At 40.8% G+C, this 18783-nt stretch overlaps 2 protein-coding genes across 2 annotated transcripts in view; both read right to left on the reverse strand.

Annotated features, from left to right (window-relative positions):
- LOC125006460 (nuclear factor 7, ovary-like) overlaps positions 1–18783 on the reverse strand; it is a 1183669-nt gene that overhangs the window by 578113 nt on the left and 586773 nt on the right. The gene's annotated exons all lie outside the window — the stretch shown is intronic.
- Positions 14725–17179, reverse strand: LOC125006462 (zinc-binding protein A33-like). The gene is made up of 2 exons (XM_047582511.1): positions 17036–17179; positions 14725–16955 (listed from the first exon to the last, which is right to left on the reverse strand). The coding sequence occupies exon 2, from the start codon at positions 16936–16938 to the stop codon at positions 15559–15561; it is 1380 nt and encodes a 459-aa protein (XP_047438467.1). The 5' UTR covers positions 16939–16955; positions 17036–17179; the 3' UTR covers positions 14725–15558.

Here is an 18783-nt window from a genome sequence, read left to right on the forward strand (position 1 = left end):
CTATGGAACCAGCTCCCAGTTTGGGTTCTGCAGGCAGACACAGTCTCTACGTTTAAGGTCAGGACTAAGACTTTCCTTTTTGAAAAAGCTTATAGCTAGGGCTGGACTTAACCATCGCTTAGTTATGCTGCTATAGGCCTAGGCTGCAGGGGGACGATGCACTGAGGACACGTCCTCTCCTCTCTCTTCTCTGGCTCCTGTCCTATAATATCTTATCATTTTATTTTCTATCTCTTATAATTTACTAACCACTGTGTCTCCCTCTCTCCCTCTCCTATCATGTTTCTCCTGTTCTTCTTCTCTCTCTATCTTCTCTGGTTCTACCCGGCTGGTCTTCAGCAGATGGTTCCTCCATATGAGCTGGTTCTGCTCCAGGTTTCTTCCTGTTAAAGGGAGTTTTTCCCTGAAGGTTTCAGGCTGGTTTTTGTGAAGCGTCTTGATACAATTTGTATTGTTATTGGCGCTATATAAATAAAACTGAATTGAATTGAATTGAAATCATGACATCAGCTGCAACAAGAAGTTGCTCAAGTTCTAGAAAATCTGCTGTTTCTTCTCCGACTCTTTTCATCTGGAGTCACTGACCCTCTATCGTTCCTCTGGGTGGTTTATGGGACAGCAGTATCTTTTTGAACCAATCAGAGCTCTGGCCATGACCTGTGTTTGAGACTCAGACTCTGTGTTTTGTTTGGCCCCCAGACTCTGACTCTGGCCCCCAGAGTCCCACAATTAAACCCTGTGAGGTGAAACAGCTGATTTGATGGACTGAGGTGTGATTACATCCGGGAGAGCTTAATTTAGATAGCAGCCCACTGATCCTCTGTGTCTGTTTGTGGGGGGGGGGGGGCTTATTAAATCTATGCACAAATCAATGTAGAGAAGTCCATTGCTCCACGGCAACATGATTTATAACGGGTTTGGGTAATCTATCGATTTATAATGTGGTGGAAGCCATCAATGTTGTTTTTCCTATTAGATGAAAGTAAACAGCGAGCGGTGAGTAATGGCTTGTGACCTCCCTCCTCCTCCTCCTCCTCCTCACACACTGTACATTTAATCTTTTAGAAGTACATGCACACGCCTACAACACATAAATGAAACGCTGTACACTCGCACCAACTACAACCTATATCCAGGCTCTGTTCATGAAGTATGACTGTGTGTGACCACACAAACACTCCTTTCATTTGCATTTAGCTGCTGCTTTCATTCAGAGGGACTTGGGCTAATGTAGCAGCAGAGACATGTAAACATCCCATGAATAAAGAGCCTCATGGATTCACAAACACGTGACCATATTCATTCAACCTGCAAACTTCAGCTCACTTTCAGTTCACCTATGGCCTCTTAGATTTGAAGAAATTTCCTAATAGTTCTAGTCTCCATACGTTAACACACTTGTTAATGCATGTTTTTATTTACACTTTCACTTTTTAATGCACATCTCGCTGTTCTTCTTCCATTTGCATATTTATTCGATGTGGTGGTTCCTCCCACCATCCAGAGACATGCTCATTAGGTTCATTAGTGATTCTAAATTGACTGTAGGTGTGTGTGAGTGTGTCTCTGTGTTAGTCCTGAGATAAACTATGAATCAACCTCCCAAAAAGTTCTTTCAAGTATGTTTGGATTTGGAGTTCAGTCACAGTTCACCAGAGACCAACTGTCAACCAGAAAAGAGATGGACGAACAGAGAACGGGATCAGATGTGGACAGATCTTCAGTCCAAGAAAACGGACGACAATAGAAAATAAACCTCATGCACCAAAGTCCACCTAATTTTTATCTTTCTTTTTAAGTGTAGACAAAACAAACCCATCCTGCATCTCCAACAAACACACACACATTTCCATCCTGATGCTGTGACATTCACAGAATACATGCGCACACACAAACGCACACACACAAAGTCATTAGTGAAATGAAAACACTTGAAATGAAAGCAGCAGCGTTGATTCTTTCATCAGCGTCCAGAAGCAGAAACAACATTTAAATGCTGATGAGCACATGGAGGCGTGATGACCTGGTGAACATGACTTCTTCTTCTCTCCTCACCAGGAGGATTAAAAGCACCTCACTGAGCTCCATACGCAACACAGAGACTCCCAGCACCATCAATGGATGGATGGATGGATACTCTCATGAACAAGTTCACTCGAATGCTCCATCAGGTAATTTCAGTCTGGATTACCCCAAGTGGGGCTATAGGACACAGAAACCATTGGCTTCTCTAAATTTCTGTGTTTTTACTTTTAGTGCAAACAAAGCACACTTTTTTCATTTGAGCTTTTAAGACAAAAGCATACCAGAGAACTCCTGGTTCAGTAACAGAAAAAAACAGAATGGAACGACTTGTTGGATTATGTTGTTGGATTATTTCATAGAGTTTTGACTTTCCAGTCCTCCAGCTCACATCCTCATCATCTGGCAGGTACGTTGGTGCAGAGCTGGATGTTTCCTGTCAGGCCTCGTGGAAATAACCATCAATAGTGATGTACAGACAGTTGGTTTCATCCACTGGAGTTTTTTTTTAAAACTCTAATGCCAACTGTGTCATTTCATTGGTGAGTGTCCTCAATGATTGCTCCTGTACTGCACATCTTGCAGGAAAGTATTTTAGCTTGGGATGTCCCGACTTGATACCAGTCTTGGTTGAAGTGTAGAGATGTTGGTTGAAGTGTACTGCTGTTGGCTAGGCTAGTTAGCTGGTGTTTTCTAGTGTCTTACTTTCGTGGCTAGGCTAATTAGCTGGTGTCTGTTAGTGTTTTATTTCTGATCCTAGCAGAAGGGAGAGGTGTTGGTTGAAGTGTAGTTGCATGTCCCATCACCTCCATTACCTACTGCTGCTAGCTAGGCTAGTTAGTAGCTGACAGCTGGTCTGCTGCTCGGTTTTTCAGTTGGACTAGGCTTCTAAAGAAGTTTTGCCTCAGATCATGGCACAAGGGATTGTAACATCTTGTCCTGCGCATTAATGATCCTAGTCCCTCTCTGGTGTTGGTGGATCCAGTCCAGTGAATGTTTCATCCAATCAGAGTAAATGTGGAGAGAGGAGCTCGTACCTCGTGTTCTCTGCTCCACAAATGTTCTGGTCATAAACTCCCTAACCCTCTCTGGAAGATAAGTCTCCAGGAAACTTTCCTCTTCTTCTAAACGTGGCAGCGTCAGTGTTTGTTGTTGTTGTTTGTCTGCAGCCTTTGACCTGAGTAACTCCATGGATTGTGTTTAGATCATCTCCTACAAACATCCACATCACACTAGTTACTGACTAATGCCTCCATCACTGCATTTACACAGAACACATGGTTAGACGCTGGATTCTAGTTGTTCTTCTTTGATTTTTGTCAGGTTTGATGGTGTGGGTGTGGTTTTGGTTCATGGTGGAGCTACAAGCTAAAAATAAACAACTACAGAAGATTAGACTGTTACCTGGATATATACCTATCACACTGATACAAACTGGTTCAGAGGACTCTGATGGATTGATGATGTTAAAATATCTGGGTCTCTGTGATCGACACTGCTGTTGGTTGGTGCAGTTCAAGGTTTGGTACCAATAAAATCAGAACGAGAGTGAATTCCAGTCCTCCTGCAGCTCTCTCCTCCACACCAGCAGCTTTGCCACTACAATTTATTTATTTTTTGCAGTCAAATTATATTGAACGTTTCCCCTGAGCCGCTTCACTTGCTCACTTGCTGCTGATTATTTTCACTTGTTGCTGGTTATCAGAAGAGTACAAATGCAGCACTAACATCCATCGCCTGTAACGACCTGATTGCTATTTTGATCATGTCACCGGTTTGTTTCCTCTGGGACTCCGTCAGCCCGTCTGGCTCTATAATAAGCCCATCGCCATCCTCAGTCTGCCTCCCCATTGGTCGCCCCGGGGGGATTCCAGTACGGTGACGGATGGCGAAATGACACGACTGTGTTGCATTTATCAAGACAATCGGAGGATAGATGTGTCTGGGAGGACGGGGTGAAAATACGTCTTTAACCCACAGCTGGAAATCAGAATGTGTGTCTGCTGCTGGATTTACATCTTCTGTTTGTTTTTGTCTGTCATCAGCATATGGATCTTTCACTTTGATTCACTTTGATAATTTCGGTTCAGTTCAGACACCATGTGTCTGTCTGGTCCTGATACAAACCTCACTGGAAGCCCAGCTAATGGTAGCTCTTCTTAACCTCCAAGCTGATAGTAACTCTTATTAGCCTTCCAGCTAAAGTGATGTTTGCAGGTGAGTCATTTGAGAACAATTTCTCATCTCCAATGACAACCTGGGCAAGAGGCAGTACAGATAGTCGGACACAATATGCAAAAACATACACCACATAACAAAAGTAACAATTCATAACAAAAAAAGTAAAAGTAGCTCTTCTTAGCCTCACAGCTAACAGTAGCTCTTCCTAGCATCTAAGCTAATAGTAACTCCTCCTATTTCACTTTTTGAACGTTGAATACTCACAACACAACAACCACCTGCTGGTATGAAGAATTATTTCCTCTCATGTGAAGTTTACACTTCACTTATCACCGACATTCCAGTTCTTCTTTTCTTAGCGATGGTATATTTCAGCGTCAGTAGTTTTCCAGATCGTTAACACACAGTGAACTGGATGTGAATACTTCCTGGAGCAGCTGCGTCATGTGATGAAGACAGTGTTTTGTACAGTACTCTGCAGTTTAAATGTGTGCATGTGTTCAGGATGAAGGACGTAGTTGAACAAAAAAGTCCCTGTGAACGTAACTTCATCTAACATTTACCACTTGGAGCCTGACTGTTGTTTCCATCATGTTCAGCTTCTAAATATATCCCCCACATCATTCTCCTGAGATCCAGCATCTAAGTGTCATACTTCCTTAGCTCTATGTCAAAAAAACATCCTTTAAAGACGCTGTGAACATAATATCCAGACTGACATCAATGTTTAAGTTAAAAATAAACTCACTGGCTGCAACATTAAAATGTCTTTCACTGTGGAGCTAAGCTGACGTGTAAATCATCAGTTTTCATGCTTAAATGTCGAAGCTAAAAGTCCACGGTGGAAAGAGCAGAAACATATCGTGGTTTGAGTCCAGCACAGGAAAGAACAGTTTGAAGTGGATGACTCTAAACTATAAGAGGCATGAGGCAGTTATATTACAGAGACAATCTCCCAGCTGTCTGGTGGCTGCATTAGAGGAGTGGACCAGCTGTCAGCCTCCAAACATCGGCAGGTAGGAAGACGATCTCTCTTAAGTGGGAGATCTTTCTGTGGAGGATGGGACGAGACAGGTGTATATGGTCAGAGATGGTGTTTGACTTCATGGTCCATGGCTGTCTCTGATTGGCTGTCCATGTGTGGTACTCTTTTAACCACAGACTGTCTCCACTTCCTGTTGTTGGTCAAACTGAGGCTACTACCCCAGGTACATGATTCAGTCTGGATCCTGAGTCCAATCAGTTCTGTCTGAGGGTGGAGCTGCTTCCTCCAGACTCACTGGTGATTGGTTAATACTGCACTCAGCTCCGCCTCCACCTGTTACTAGGAAATGTTGGAATATACACTGAACTTATTGAAGTGTCTCTGCCTCATGGAGTGGTTGTCAATGGCAACTCACATATCTACAAGGATGTGTTGTGAGATGGTTTAAAATTGATGCCAATGTGAGATGATTCCAATCAGCTGATTTGAATGTAAATCCCAAACTAGGAACACATGCAGCCTTAGTTGGTTTATTTGAAGAGATTTTCTGTTTGTATTATTCATTTAGTTATTTTAATGTGGGATTTGTTTTAAATATCCACTTTATTTATTAATTTTTTGTTGAAATATTATTTCAGTTGCATTTTTAAGAAGAGGACGTATGAGTTGCCCAGTTTACGCTACCTCAAAGAAATAAAAACTGATTCTCTTTAATTAGTTGAAGAGAAAATGTCTAAATATATTTGCTTTTTAAATATGCATCTGTTGCATAGTTTGTGTTTTGAGGTAGTTATATCCTTCCTTAGAAATCATATCGTTAAACTAGTTAAATCGAAAATCATATCAGATCGTGAGTTGAATGTATTGTTCTCTAGCAACTATCAGTCATTATGATGTCACATCCTGTTTTTATAGCGTCAAATATCTAAAATTGCATCAGTGTTACATTAACGAGCTAAAGTTACTGAAACCGTCTCTGCTAAAAATATATCAAAATACAACAACTGAGATTCAGAACAACTTTCCTCCACATGAAAATTGAGTTCCAGTAAGTTGGTCTGACTTCCAGGCTACAAGTTTGGTCCAGAAGATTTTACATACATGAAAAATGCTGAATAAATATCACATGGTCCTGTCATTTATTTTACACATAAAACTACGTATTTATTATCCAGAAAGTAAAGGACAAAAATGGATGTGACAGGAGAGGCCAACAGGCCGACCCTCTCAGGATAAAAATAGTCATTGAACAAATGATAAAACAGGAGAAAAAACATCACAAAAACAAAGGAAAGCTAAGCTAACGTCATTTATATAATATAACAGGAAACAACGTACAAGAGTAGAAGCCTTGACCATTCAGTCAATCCAATCGTCCAAAAATAAAATGTATTAGGAGAAAAAACTATTGAAAGAGCTTCAGGAAAGAGACCACAACAACACAGAAAAATACCTTGAACATTATGAATTAAATGTGATGACAAAAAACTTAGAATAGAATACAAAAGAAAACCTTTATTTGTCCCTCAGTGGGAAATTAAATTCTCTAGTGATGCATCTTGACCGTCTGGACTATGTTGACCACCTCAGGGACCAGGTTTGGTTTTGTAAAAAGGAAGATGAAGATGATCTACGTGTCCAGTATTATATGAATGATATTTATTAATTTATTAAACGATTGAGGCAGAGAACCAGGCATGAACATATATTTATATATAAACACACATATCTGAGTTTCCAATCTTGGAGATGGAGATTGGTTTGGTATTTGCCCAAACTATATGACTTCATTTGTACTTCAGCATTCACTGTTGAAGTTGAAAGTTAAATTCAATGTTGACCAACCTTTGATGAATTGTGGAATACTAAAGGCCACAAAGGGAAGCAGAGAGGATAGTAATGGGAGCATAGAGAGGGTTTTATTTCAATAATTTAAATCCTGAAATATTTGCTCTGCCTTTGATTCTGTAAGAGCTCAAACTTAAAGAGCTGCCTTTTCCCCCGGTCTCCCCAAAACACAACGCCTCCATTTCACATTCCAGGAGGACAAAGGATGGAGTGATGGATCCATATAAATGTGACACATTTAATCTGCTGCTGTCTGACCTCCTCTTAACTCAAACGGACGGGAGGATGGAGAGGCAGCCGAGCTGTCACACTCACAGAGAGGAGGTTGATGCCGGCTGCAGTGGTCGATAAAGGACGTAGATTACTTAACGCTCCTTTAGTGTCAAATCATTAACGTCGGGTTATTTTTAGCTCCAGCTGAGGAAGGAGATGCTGCTGTGTCACACTGTGACGATTATTCTAGGACTGACATCAGGATGGAAACCGATGCTGCAGCCAGACTCAGATTTGACTTGAAATACCATTAAAGTAATGTCTCGACACTTTGAGGAAACGTTCCGCGGTTTGTCTGGATGATTGATGATAACATCCTCCGATGATCCAACAACGAGGAGAAGAGTGATTGAAGCCGAGGCTAAAGGCAGCTAGCTGTAACCCAGCCTTAAAGCTACACAACTGTAATTATCCATTCATAATGAATGGAGGATTAACGGCTAGCGTTAGCTGTTTAGGCTAACATGGAGATGTTGATATTAAAGAACTTGCATGGTCTTTTAGTACGTGGATCCTAGGGGGGTATTTCAAGTTTGCCTTAAAAACAAAAACAAAAAAAAAAAACAACTAAAATTGGAAAAATAACTATTACTTGATTTGTGTTTTTAAATGTCTCTGGTCCAGGAAGTAGTCTCCTCCATGGAGAACGCTGGTCCGGGTCTCACTAGTCCAGGTGGTAGTCTTCTGCTTTTATACAAATCAAATAACCTCTGGTTTCTCCTTTATTTCTCTTTCTGGTTTCATAGATTAAAAGACCAAACTTGAATTAAAAATCAAATTAAACTCTTATTTTGTTTTTATTCTTATTTTAAAGTCTAAAACCAAACTAGAAATACCAAGAAGTACACAGATCATTTATATTTAAATGTATTCATAATTGCATTGCTCTTCTTTTGTAACCGATCAGAACTAATTAAATGAATATTCATTTAAACCCATGTACAGTCTGTGATGAATAAAGCTATTAGGATTCTAACTGTGGTGTGAAATGCTGGCACATTTGTCTTTGCTCAAATTGGGGAATGTAATTTAAGCGTGAAGGATCCCTTGAACTTTAGTCGGGAGGAATATATTCGGTGCTGAAGAGGCCTCTCGCTGATTAAAATGAAATGTTGTCTAACTTGGATAAACGGCCTCGATGGGGAGGTGATTACTGAAGTGGACCTCTGTGGGAGCCGCTCATTTAAGAGGACGCGCTCTTTTAGCGCCAGATTTCCAAGACAAAGATGAAAGTGAATGTGAGTGGACTCCACCAGGGCTCCTTTAAAAGACACATCTACACACAGTGTGGTGTGAATCAGAGCTCAATAGTAGGAGTAGGAGTAGTAGAGCGAAGGAACAAGCTGGCCCAAGGGTCATTTTACGTTTAGGGTTAAAACTCTGTTAAAACTCCTAATTAGACTAAATAAAAGTGGAGCTTGGATTCACAACACACTCGTAATATGTTTATATATGATGTGATTCATATATAAACAGGAAAACATGACTGATCTGATTACCACCTACTGCTTTAATACTGACTCTAATTACATTAAAACCTCAGAGTGATTAGAGGAGGTGGTGGTGGTGACCATAGTAGCCTGTACTAATCATCTCCCAATACATAAATAACTGACCATTATCAGGTTGAGGAACTGACAACTCTTCTTTCAAACTATGTGTCTTCTCTGGCTCGTCCTTTGTCCTTCCATGGCTGACTGTTGTTTGTGGCTAAATGCACAAAGTCAAATGGAAGTGAGTGTCGTCTGTGGGTGAGTTAAGCCCTGATGTCAGACCATGATGCCTGAAAGGATTCAAAGGAAGAAGCAAAAATGAGATTTATTTATTTATTTATTTATTTAAGTGTCATGTACATTATTGTATCCAGCCCACATAGGCTTAGACACTATACAGTATATATACGATTCAAAGATAGCAAACAGAAAAAGAACAAATGTAATGCATCCATCAACTCTTACAACAACAAAAAGCTATACAGACAAACCTTCCATAATATATAAAACAATAACATAAAGTTGTTACATACTTATGTGGGACACAGTGTTTTCTGTACTCATGTCCAGGCGTCTTCAGTAAATCAGGTTAAAACATAAGTCTCCCCCATGAAGAACCAACGTAACGTATCGTACTCACATGTCAAAAATAAATCAGGATTTTTCTCTGAACTTTTTCAAACAGAGACGTCCTCAGATGTAAAAGTTCATCTTGAACAACATCAAAATCACATAAATCACATAAATGTTGCTCTTCAGGGATGATGCCCTCATACCTGTCCACCGCAAACACCAGGGACAATGTACCACATCTGTTCACACAAGGACCTCTGACCTCTCCCTACGTTTAATATTAGATATAGTTTTGTATAATAATCTTCTTTAATTTGAACATAGCGTCTACATTAAGATCTCCTGCTTCCATGGTTTCTTGTGGAGGTGAAGTAGTTTTTGTTTAACAGCGTCAATCTTCCTCTGCAGATTAAAAATATAATAAATATCAGAGGTACTGCAGAGATGTCTCTAGACCAGGGGAAATGACGAGCTCAGTCCCATTTAAAGATCTTTTTGGTCAGCCTTTCATCTGGAGGCCGAACGAGTCAGAAGAGAACAGAAAAATATGTGAGTTGAAGTTTATACTGTATTTAAATAAGTGATGTAACGTGAGCCTGAACCGCCCTTTGTGTGATGCTGTGATGCTGATGCTGAACATTGCTGCATTAGTAGCCCTGACCATTAGTGAAAGGTCAGCCATGCAGGCACATATTGAACACAGACATCTCACCGATGCCTCAAGCTGCTTCTCTTTCTTTGTGTTACTGTTGAAGTGGAGTTAAAAGGTCAACTGCTCCACGGCCTCCCTTTGTTTTCTAAGTGCTGGTGGGAGTGTGTGAATGTTTCTTGTTTCCATCTCATCTTCATCCCGCCCTTGTTTCCTTGTCCTCCCTCATCCTACCTCCATCCATTAATCCATCACGTCATGTGACGCTCATTCGTCTTTTTGTCATTTCTGAATCTGTCTGTCCTCCCTGCATTCGTTCATCTCACCAGTCATCAGTCATCATCTTCCTCGTGCCTCTGTTTTCATCTGCAGTGACCACGGAGGATCAAGTTATCTCTGCTGTTTAAACCCGTCCTGTCTCCTCACGTCCTTAGTGGTGATGTTCTATACCACCGATATCATATCCGATACCAAGTGATATCATACTTGGTGCAAATACACCCTGATGTGTCTGGTAAAACCAGAAAAAGTGTTTCAAATCATAGCTTCATAAAGAATACAAGACATCAGAGTAATATATATATATATATATATATATATATATATATATATATATACACGACCCTACTGAGGATAAGAGGTAGTAGAAGATGAGATGAGGCTTTATCTCTGAAGTATGTTGAGGTAGTGGCCTCATTTACTAGGTAGCCAAGCTAATACAGCAGCAGAGAAACCAAACAGACACAGTCACACAAAATAACAACATGAAAACAAATAGGTAAAATAATAAGACCATTAACATAATTATCGCTGACTTATTGAGAGCTACTGTAAAAACGACATTAGATTAGTTATGTTCCACTGTGTTCCTACATTACCTGGAATGACTGAAGTTTCAGAAATATCAATATTTTAGAGCATAAAGATCCGGTATCAGAGGTATCGATATTTCAGTATCGTTCTGCCCACCACTCGTCCTCAGTTCCTTTTCTCTTCTCTGTATTTATCAGCCACGATTTGTCTATTCCGCCTTTCTTTCTTTTGTTTTGCATTTCCAATATAATTCTTCTAATTTCAGGATAGTTCAGGTGTGTTCCTCATCAGTGTATCTCTTGTGTCCCTTCATTATGTTGCAGGGATTCAGTGAAATAGTTGTAGATGGAGCATATAGTTTAAAAAGGAATGGGCTTCACTGCAGCAGAGACACGTCTATCCAGAGACGATTCTTTTAAGAGGCTTTTCCTTGCAAACATTTCATTTATGTGCAGGTGCATTTATACCCAGAGACATTTATCTCCTGTAGAGATAACATCCAGAGACATTTCTCTCTGCAGAACTTCCAGTGAGAGACGGTTCTCTAAGACTTTTCTTTCTGGATACACCTCACATGGAACAAACATGCTCAGAAACCATGAACACAACATGTCTGTCTCTTTACAGCCACAGTTTTCCTCCTCAGCTGATCCATGAGCGCAGGATCCACCGCCACCAGTTTCCCGAATTGTTGTATGTTGTCTTAAAATCTCTCAGAGGGAAAACGAGGCTCAGAGGACAAACAGCTCATCTGTGGACTCTGGTTTGTTCATGGGATGATCGAGTCTAGTCTGAAGTCTCTGGACATTAATGAGTCCTTGGAGAAGAATTCATTATTAAAAGAAAACAGGATCAGGACAGATTCCTCCAGGTGATAAAAACCTAAACCTAAACACCATCATTCAGTGGTCAGATACATCACACACATCACACACAAGTCCAGATGAGTTTATTCCAAGCTTCCCTCTGTTCTGCCTCCAGCTAACATCATAAAGGAGTCACTAAAATCTACCAACGGTACTAATTATTAGATTTATTTTTGAGTAAAATTCAAAAAACTGAAGCTGCTCAACAGTTTGATGAATCCAGATATAGAAAATAGAGAATAGAATGAAAAAAGGGCATATTGGTAAAGTACAAGTAAATGAAACTATTTTCACCTTCTCTTCTTTCCTGACCTTCCTGACTCATATCTTCTTCCTCTTCTCACCTGATTTCACCCTCCCCCCCATCCTCTCTCTGCTCCGTTCATCCATCCATCACATGGTCTCGTCCTCGCGCTGTTGGAGGAGTGGTAGTATTTCACACCTGCCCTCTCCTGTCTCCTCTCTTCTCTGAGCCAAACAACATTAGTCTTACATCACGTTTGGTCTCTTTCTCCTCCTGTGTACCTTTTGCTTTTGTAAATTCTTTCTGACATCACATTCGCTGCTGCAGGAAACAAATAAATAAATAAATCAGGTCTTTCTAATTTCCCTCTTGCTATCGTCGGTGTATAATTTGCCTGTTCCTCTGTTTGTCTGCAGTGTGCCGTGTACGAGTCGTACCTGTCTATTGATTGTAATGTGCCTGAAATTAGAGTGAAGGTGTGAAATGAATATTAGATTTGTTGCTGTTTGCTGTTATTTTCTGGGCTGCAGCGCTTCGTCTTATTTGTCCGTCCGTGAACTTGTTAGAGGCAATTCAAGGAGACAAGGAGGGAAATTGGCTTGGAGCGTCGGGAGAGGCCTCGCTTTGAAATCTGCATTCACCCGGAGAACTGATTCACTCCATGTTCTCTCCATCCTCCGTCTGTAACCATCACACCGTTTCCATACAAGTCCGTTGTAAATGTAAATCTCTCTGATCTGTGCTCCGTCCCTTTCTCCTGTAGTCTCACTCAGTTTGATGTAAGATTTATTTCAAATTGCTTCCTCCGCAAACTCAACTTTTATAGGCGACGTCTGGAGGGTATAATCAGGATATTTAACCCTGGTCCCTTCTACGATGAAGAGAAAATTCCAAAGTTTAGACCAGCAGGAGACAGTGGCTATGTTTCCATCACAGTTTTTCTCAAAATAAAAGTGATATTTCTGAGATTTCGATTAAGGTTGTTCATGTTTCCACTGAAAGGTGTTTTAACTCTGGTAAAGTCTCATCTGGTGATGTCCCATAGTTCTCTTAAATTGACGTCACTTTGAGGAAGATGGATTCAGATGAACTGGTCACATGACCCCCTGCATCATCTCCAGGGAAATGACAAAAAACGCCCGTGTGTGTATACGTTTGTTTTTTTTTAAACACGGGTCCCTTCTGCTTCTCTCTGGAAATCTTTGCATCACAGTCAATGGAAAAGAGAAAGAGATGTGACCGCACTCAGAGGCTCACAGTTTAAATTCTGTGCGTCTCACTGCTTTGCCGAGAACATTGTGAGAGACACAACAAGTTTGTCTACAAATATGGGAAAAATCATGTGTCTAGTGTGAAAATTGTAAATTGCCAGGACGAGCGTGGAAAGAGGAAAGTTTCAGGCTATTTCAGACACGTTCCTCCACTCTAACCAATGACGTCATCCACTCTAGCGCAATACACACCCATTATAAAGTCAGGATTTCAACGAAAATGATCATGATCAACTATAGGACCTACCAAAACAAGGATTAATACACCAACACGCAAGACTCTTAAATTAAGTCTCCAGGTGGAAATATGCCTGAGCGCTAGACCTTTTGTGCTCTTTTTTCCCAGCCCTTTTCATTCATTTCAATGGAAACATTTTTGCAAAAAATTTAGTTTTTTGTAGAGAGAAGTAATAGCACACCGATCCCGATCAAACCGCACGTTTTGATGTATAGTATAGCATGTGGTTATGTACGGAAAAAGGGAGGAAGAGGAATAATAATAAGAAACACACAGTATAACAATAGTGATGCCAGACTCATTTTATGCAGGAAATCATCACTGGGAGAAAAGAAGCGAGAATATTTGGACCAAAATCATTCAAATTTAGACATCCCACCAATATTTAATCTAATGGTGGGATGTCTAAGCTTAAAATAATTCTGAAATATTGATTCTAGATACTTTATTTATCCCGTGGGAAATTTGGTAAAAGCCTTTGACCAAGAATCAAACTCAAATCAACTGCTCAGGAGGCAGCTATGCTCACCATAATACCGTTTATAATAAAAAAAAATATATTACAAGTTCACTCTGATGCTGCTGTGTTTTCTTTGGCTCATTTTATCTTTTTGAGTCACTATCCACTCACTTCAAATGAATTTTGTCCTTCGCTTTCTTGATATCACATGTGATATTTGCATATCAAATAAGCACGAGTGTAGATCTACATGTAGGAGGTAGATCTATGAGAAACAGCAAAAAATAAAAGAACAGCTCACATCTGTGACGTTCACCATTAAAGAGCATGTCAGTAGATTCAGTTTGTGAATAGTTTAGTACTGAATGCACAATAACAAGAATTTTTACAAAACGCTAGGAACATGTTTGGTTAATGCTGCTTTTGTGTTGCTCCTAAACTGTGGAACAATCTACCACTGCATATCAGACAACCCTCCCACTGTCCATTTAAATCCTTTTTTAAAACTCGTCTCATAACCCATTTTTATTCCAGCATGGGAGTCTGCCCTTGTTTGGTGCTTTTAGTGCTTCCTATTATTATTATTTTCTTTTGTTTTTATTGTTTTATTGCTCTAAATTGATCTTATTTTATCCAGGTACAACACTTTGTCTCGGCTGTAGCCATTGTTTAAAGTGCTATATAAATAAAGTTGAGTTGAGCTGAAGTAATAATTTTACGCATTAACAACCTAACAGCATCCTAACTAGCCCAGGGCCCAAGATTCTCATCATTAATTATGAGGCTGAACAATTTTCCTTATTCACATTTTTTATTGTCTTCCACACAATATTATCAAAAAGTAGATGAACAGAATGACATCAGGTCACAGGTTACATGAAATACAGCTCACATCTGGATCATCTGGCAGCTTTTCATTTCTAAGAGACAAACATTCATCTCTGAAAATCAGCAACTTTACATCAGGACTGAACAAGTCCACCTTAAAACTTACAAGTCCACCTTAAAACTAAAAGTCCACCTTAAAACTGCCCACCCACAAAAACTGCTGACTGAATGACAATACTTGAAGTCCCAAGCAGCCTCAAGGAGAAGGTGTGTCAAAGGTGAACAAAAGGGGTTTATTTAAAAGGTAAAGAAATACTTAAATCACAATTCAACTTCAGAGTGAACTCAGGACAAAATAACAAACAAAATGATTCTAACTGAAAAACAACCCACTGAACTAACCTAACAGAGAAAGAAACCAAAGACAAACTCTTGCCTGCTTCAACATGTCAAAAAACACGATGCCCAAACATTTAAACCAAACTATTCTACTCTGGTCTCATCTGTCCACTAAACATTGTCCCAAATGTTCTTTTTGGACGGAGAGCAGTGTCTTTGGTTGGAAACACTTAAGAACTAATGAATTCTTAATTAGCCTGGAAATTAATTTGAAATCTTCTAAAGACAAGCACTTACTTTTTTTTATGATATGTCATAATTAATAATTTTTACATGTAAATGTAGAAAATTCTGAAGGATGAATCTGAATTTAGTTAAATATGAATCATTTTTACTATACTGTGATGAATAAACTCATTCTACGAAAAGAATGCAATGTGAAATGGCATCATTTACACAATCATCCTGTTTATCTCTAACTGATCTGATTCACTGGTAAAATCTTCACTGGTTTGAGTTTATCTCCAGTTCCAATGAATGGAAACATCCTCTCAGTGAAAGTGTGTGTAAAGGTGTGTATGTGTGTGTTAGTATCAAGATCAGAGAAGGACAGATTTCCTCTGTTCCAGTCCAGATTCACTCTGATCCTCTGGAGCTTCTTCTCTACTGGGAGAAAAGTGGGAGGAGCTGGTGGTGACCATTTGAAGTATTTACCTCCAATGAAATTTATGGTCCACAATCCAGATTGTATGAGTCCCTTCCTCTGGTCAGATTCGGCTGTCACACCCACATACCACCATCTGTTATCTTGAACCTCAGCATCCCAGCTGTGAGTCCCTGAGTTAAAGCCCTCAGAGCCCAGGACAGAACAGAAATAATCAAATCTCTCTGGATTATCAGGAAGTTGTTGTTTATCTCCTAATCTCACACTGGTCAGATCTTCAGACAGGGTCATTGTTGAATAAGCAGTGTTCGGATCCAGAATGACAGGAGTATAGGAGACCAGGTCCTTCATGTTGTTCCAGATGTTGAAGGCCAGGTTGCCCAGATGTTTGGCCTGGTCTATCAGAGCTCCTGAGGGCAGCTGTGGATCATCCAGCAGGAGGCAGCGCTGGACTCTTTCCACTGCAGCCTTGTAGTTGTTGAGGAATGAGACGTCTTCAGCTCTCAGCTCCCCCTCTGTGGCTCTGACTGTGTCTGAAAGAGCTGCTATCTCTCTGCTCAGAGCCTCCATCTTCTCCTTCATCATCTGACTCTTCTGCTCCTCTTCCTCTCTCAGTGCAGCCATCCTGGCCTCCTCTTCCTCTGCTAGAAACTGGTGAAGCTTCTTGAACTGCTCCTTAATCTGCCTCTCTGTGTGTCGGGCCTGGACCTTGATGTGTTTTTCTGTTTCATCAAACTTCACTTTAACTTCTTCATAAACCTTTAACTTCTTCTTTAAGGGCTCCAGAGTTTCCTGAAGGTTCTTCTTGTGCTGTCGTGCAGCTTCATTGATGGGTCTGAATCTGTGGTTGGAGTGTTTTTCTGAATCTCTGCAGATGAGACACACTGGCTGCTGATGGTCCAGACAAAAGAGTTTGAATTTCTCAGAGTGCAGATTGCAGAGAGCCTCTGGAGATCTCTGATCTCTCTCCTGTAAGAAGGACTCACACAGGTTCCTCAACACCAAGTTTAAAGGTGGATCATCTCTTGAAGATCTTCTCTTACAAACTGGACACTGGTGTAATGGTTTCTCTCTCCACCAGTTCTTCAGACAGACTTTACAGAAGCTGTGGCTACATGACAGAACAACAGGATCTCTGAAGACCTCCTGACAGACTGGACAGCAGAGATCCTCCTCTGATCTGGAAGCCATTTAGTCTCTGAGTGAAGCTGGAACACAGCAGACACAAAGTCCAGTCAGTCATGTCTCCTCCATCTTCTACTAACTTCCTGTTTTTGGTCAAACTCACCTTCAGTGTGTGGAGAGTCAGCAGCTTGAAGCAGCAGTGTTGTAGTTTCCACTTTTCTCTCCTGTAGCTGGACTCATTTAGAGGAAGGTGTTAGTTTGGTCTGAAGCTGAATCTGATCATCTGTGTCTCTCTTTAGTCACACAATAATAAACTGGTTCCTGGTTTGTTTCAGGTAAATCAGGTGAGGGGGCGGAGCTTAACCAGAACCACTCTGATAAATGCAGTCGATCCTGTTATTCAGGGAGTTGTTCACTCCATAGTGTGTTATCTTACAGTAAGCATCTACTCAGGGTGTTTAAGTTGTCAGTCAACAACAAAGATGTATGGTTCAAGAGTCATCAAAATTTTGTTACATTTAGTCTTCATATACGTCCTGATAACTATTGTCTTCATGTGTCATCAGTACTAACTCTAATTTTTCAGACTGTGTCATCCTCATGTGATCATCAGTAAATCTGTCCATTTGACCAAGAACAGTCTGGATGTGTCCTGGCCTTGTCTGTTTAATCAAGGAAATGTCTCTTGGTATGAGAACCCCAGCAGGACAGACACATTGATCAGTTATGATAAGCAGGTGCAACTGCAGCAAGGTCTGCAAGAAAAAAAACATTATCCAACACACCATCTGGAGGAAGCTCATGGCCATGTGAAGAATGGGAAACTACTCGAATGTTGAATAGAGGGGGAGCGATTGGTCCTGAAGGATCCTGCTTGCTGTCTTAACACTCTGTTTCTCACAAAGTGTGAAGAATAATCTTACAGGCTGATTTTGGAGCAGATCTTTACTACATCATGCAGCCAGTTTCTATTTTGAAGTGAGAAGGAATGAAACCAGCACATGAAGGAGAAGGTGATGATGTTCCTCACACTTGAGGAGTTCATCTTCCTCAGGAGAATCTGTCTTTGCTGCCATTTTTTAAGAATCTCAACGATGTTGTCGTTTAACTTCAGCTGTCGATTGCACCGAGGAAGAGGCAGATGCCCACCTGAAGCTGAAGCCATTCTGATCCATCTCACTTCTCAGTGTAGAGGGAAAGGTGTTGCTGGAGTCACACTGGAGTGGTCACTCAACTGATCAAGGAGGCCCGAGAGGACAATGGAGACCTGCCGGTGCTTTGACTCGGGCTCACCAATACATATGGGTCAACACAAGCCACCCTGGAACAACTCTGGATGATCAAGAACCTCATCCTGAACTACGATGGGAACTCCAGGCTCTGATGCGTAGGGAATAGATTGCGGTTAGTCTGGGTTGGTCTGGGCAGGAGGTGAGGATGTGAGGTGCATGATTATTTTCCACCCCAAAAAAGTTGATCTTAGTCTAAATTACTAAACGGTTTCCCATTGGGGAAAGTGCTGCCAGTCAAAAGGATCTGAGCTGAGCTTTGACTGAAGTGTTTATTGGGTTATGAAGATGAGGGCAATCTTCTCTATAGATACCAGATACAAGAGGCCATGAACTCTACTAATGATGTGTCTGGATGCTGCAACAGATCCACACCGAAACCCAAAGTTTAACTGGGTCTAATGTTATCACAGAGAACTGTAACTGCAGCTCTTGTTTTATCTCATCATCTCATCTCATCTTCCATACCGCTTAATCCTCACTGGGGTCGCGGGGGGTGCTGGAGTCTATCCCAGCTGGCATCAGGTGAGAGGGGGAGTCCACCCTGGACAGGTTGTCAACCTGTCGCAGGACTAACACAGAGACAACCATTCACACTCACACTCACACCTAGGGTCAATGT

This window comes from Mugil cephalus, chromosome 4 (assembly GCF_022458985.1).
Source record: "Mugil cephalus isolate CIBA_MC_2020 chromosome 4, CIBA_Mcephalus_1.1, whole genome shotgun sequence".
In the NCBI taxonomy this organism is placed as follows: Eukaryota; Metazoa; Chordata; class Actinopteri; order Mugiliformes; family Mugilidae; genus Mugil; species Mugil cephalus.

What these genes read in the sequence shown, in the direction of transcription:
- LOC125006462 (XM_047582511.1), bottom strand. Translation starts at nt 16,938, where the DNA reads ATGGCTTCCAGATCAGAGGAGGATCTCTGCTGTCCAGTCTGTCAGGAG.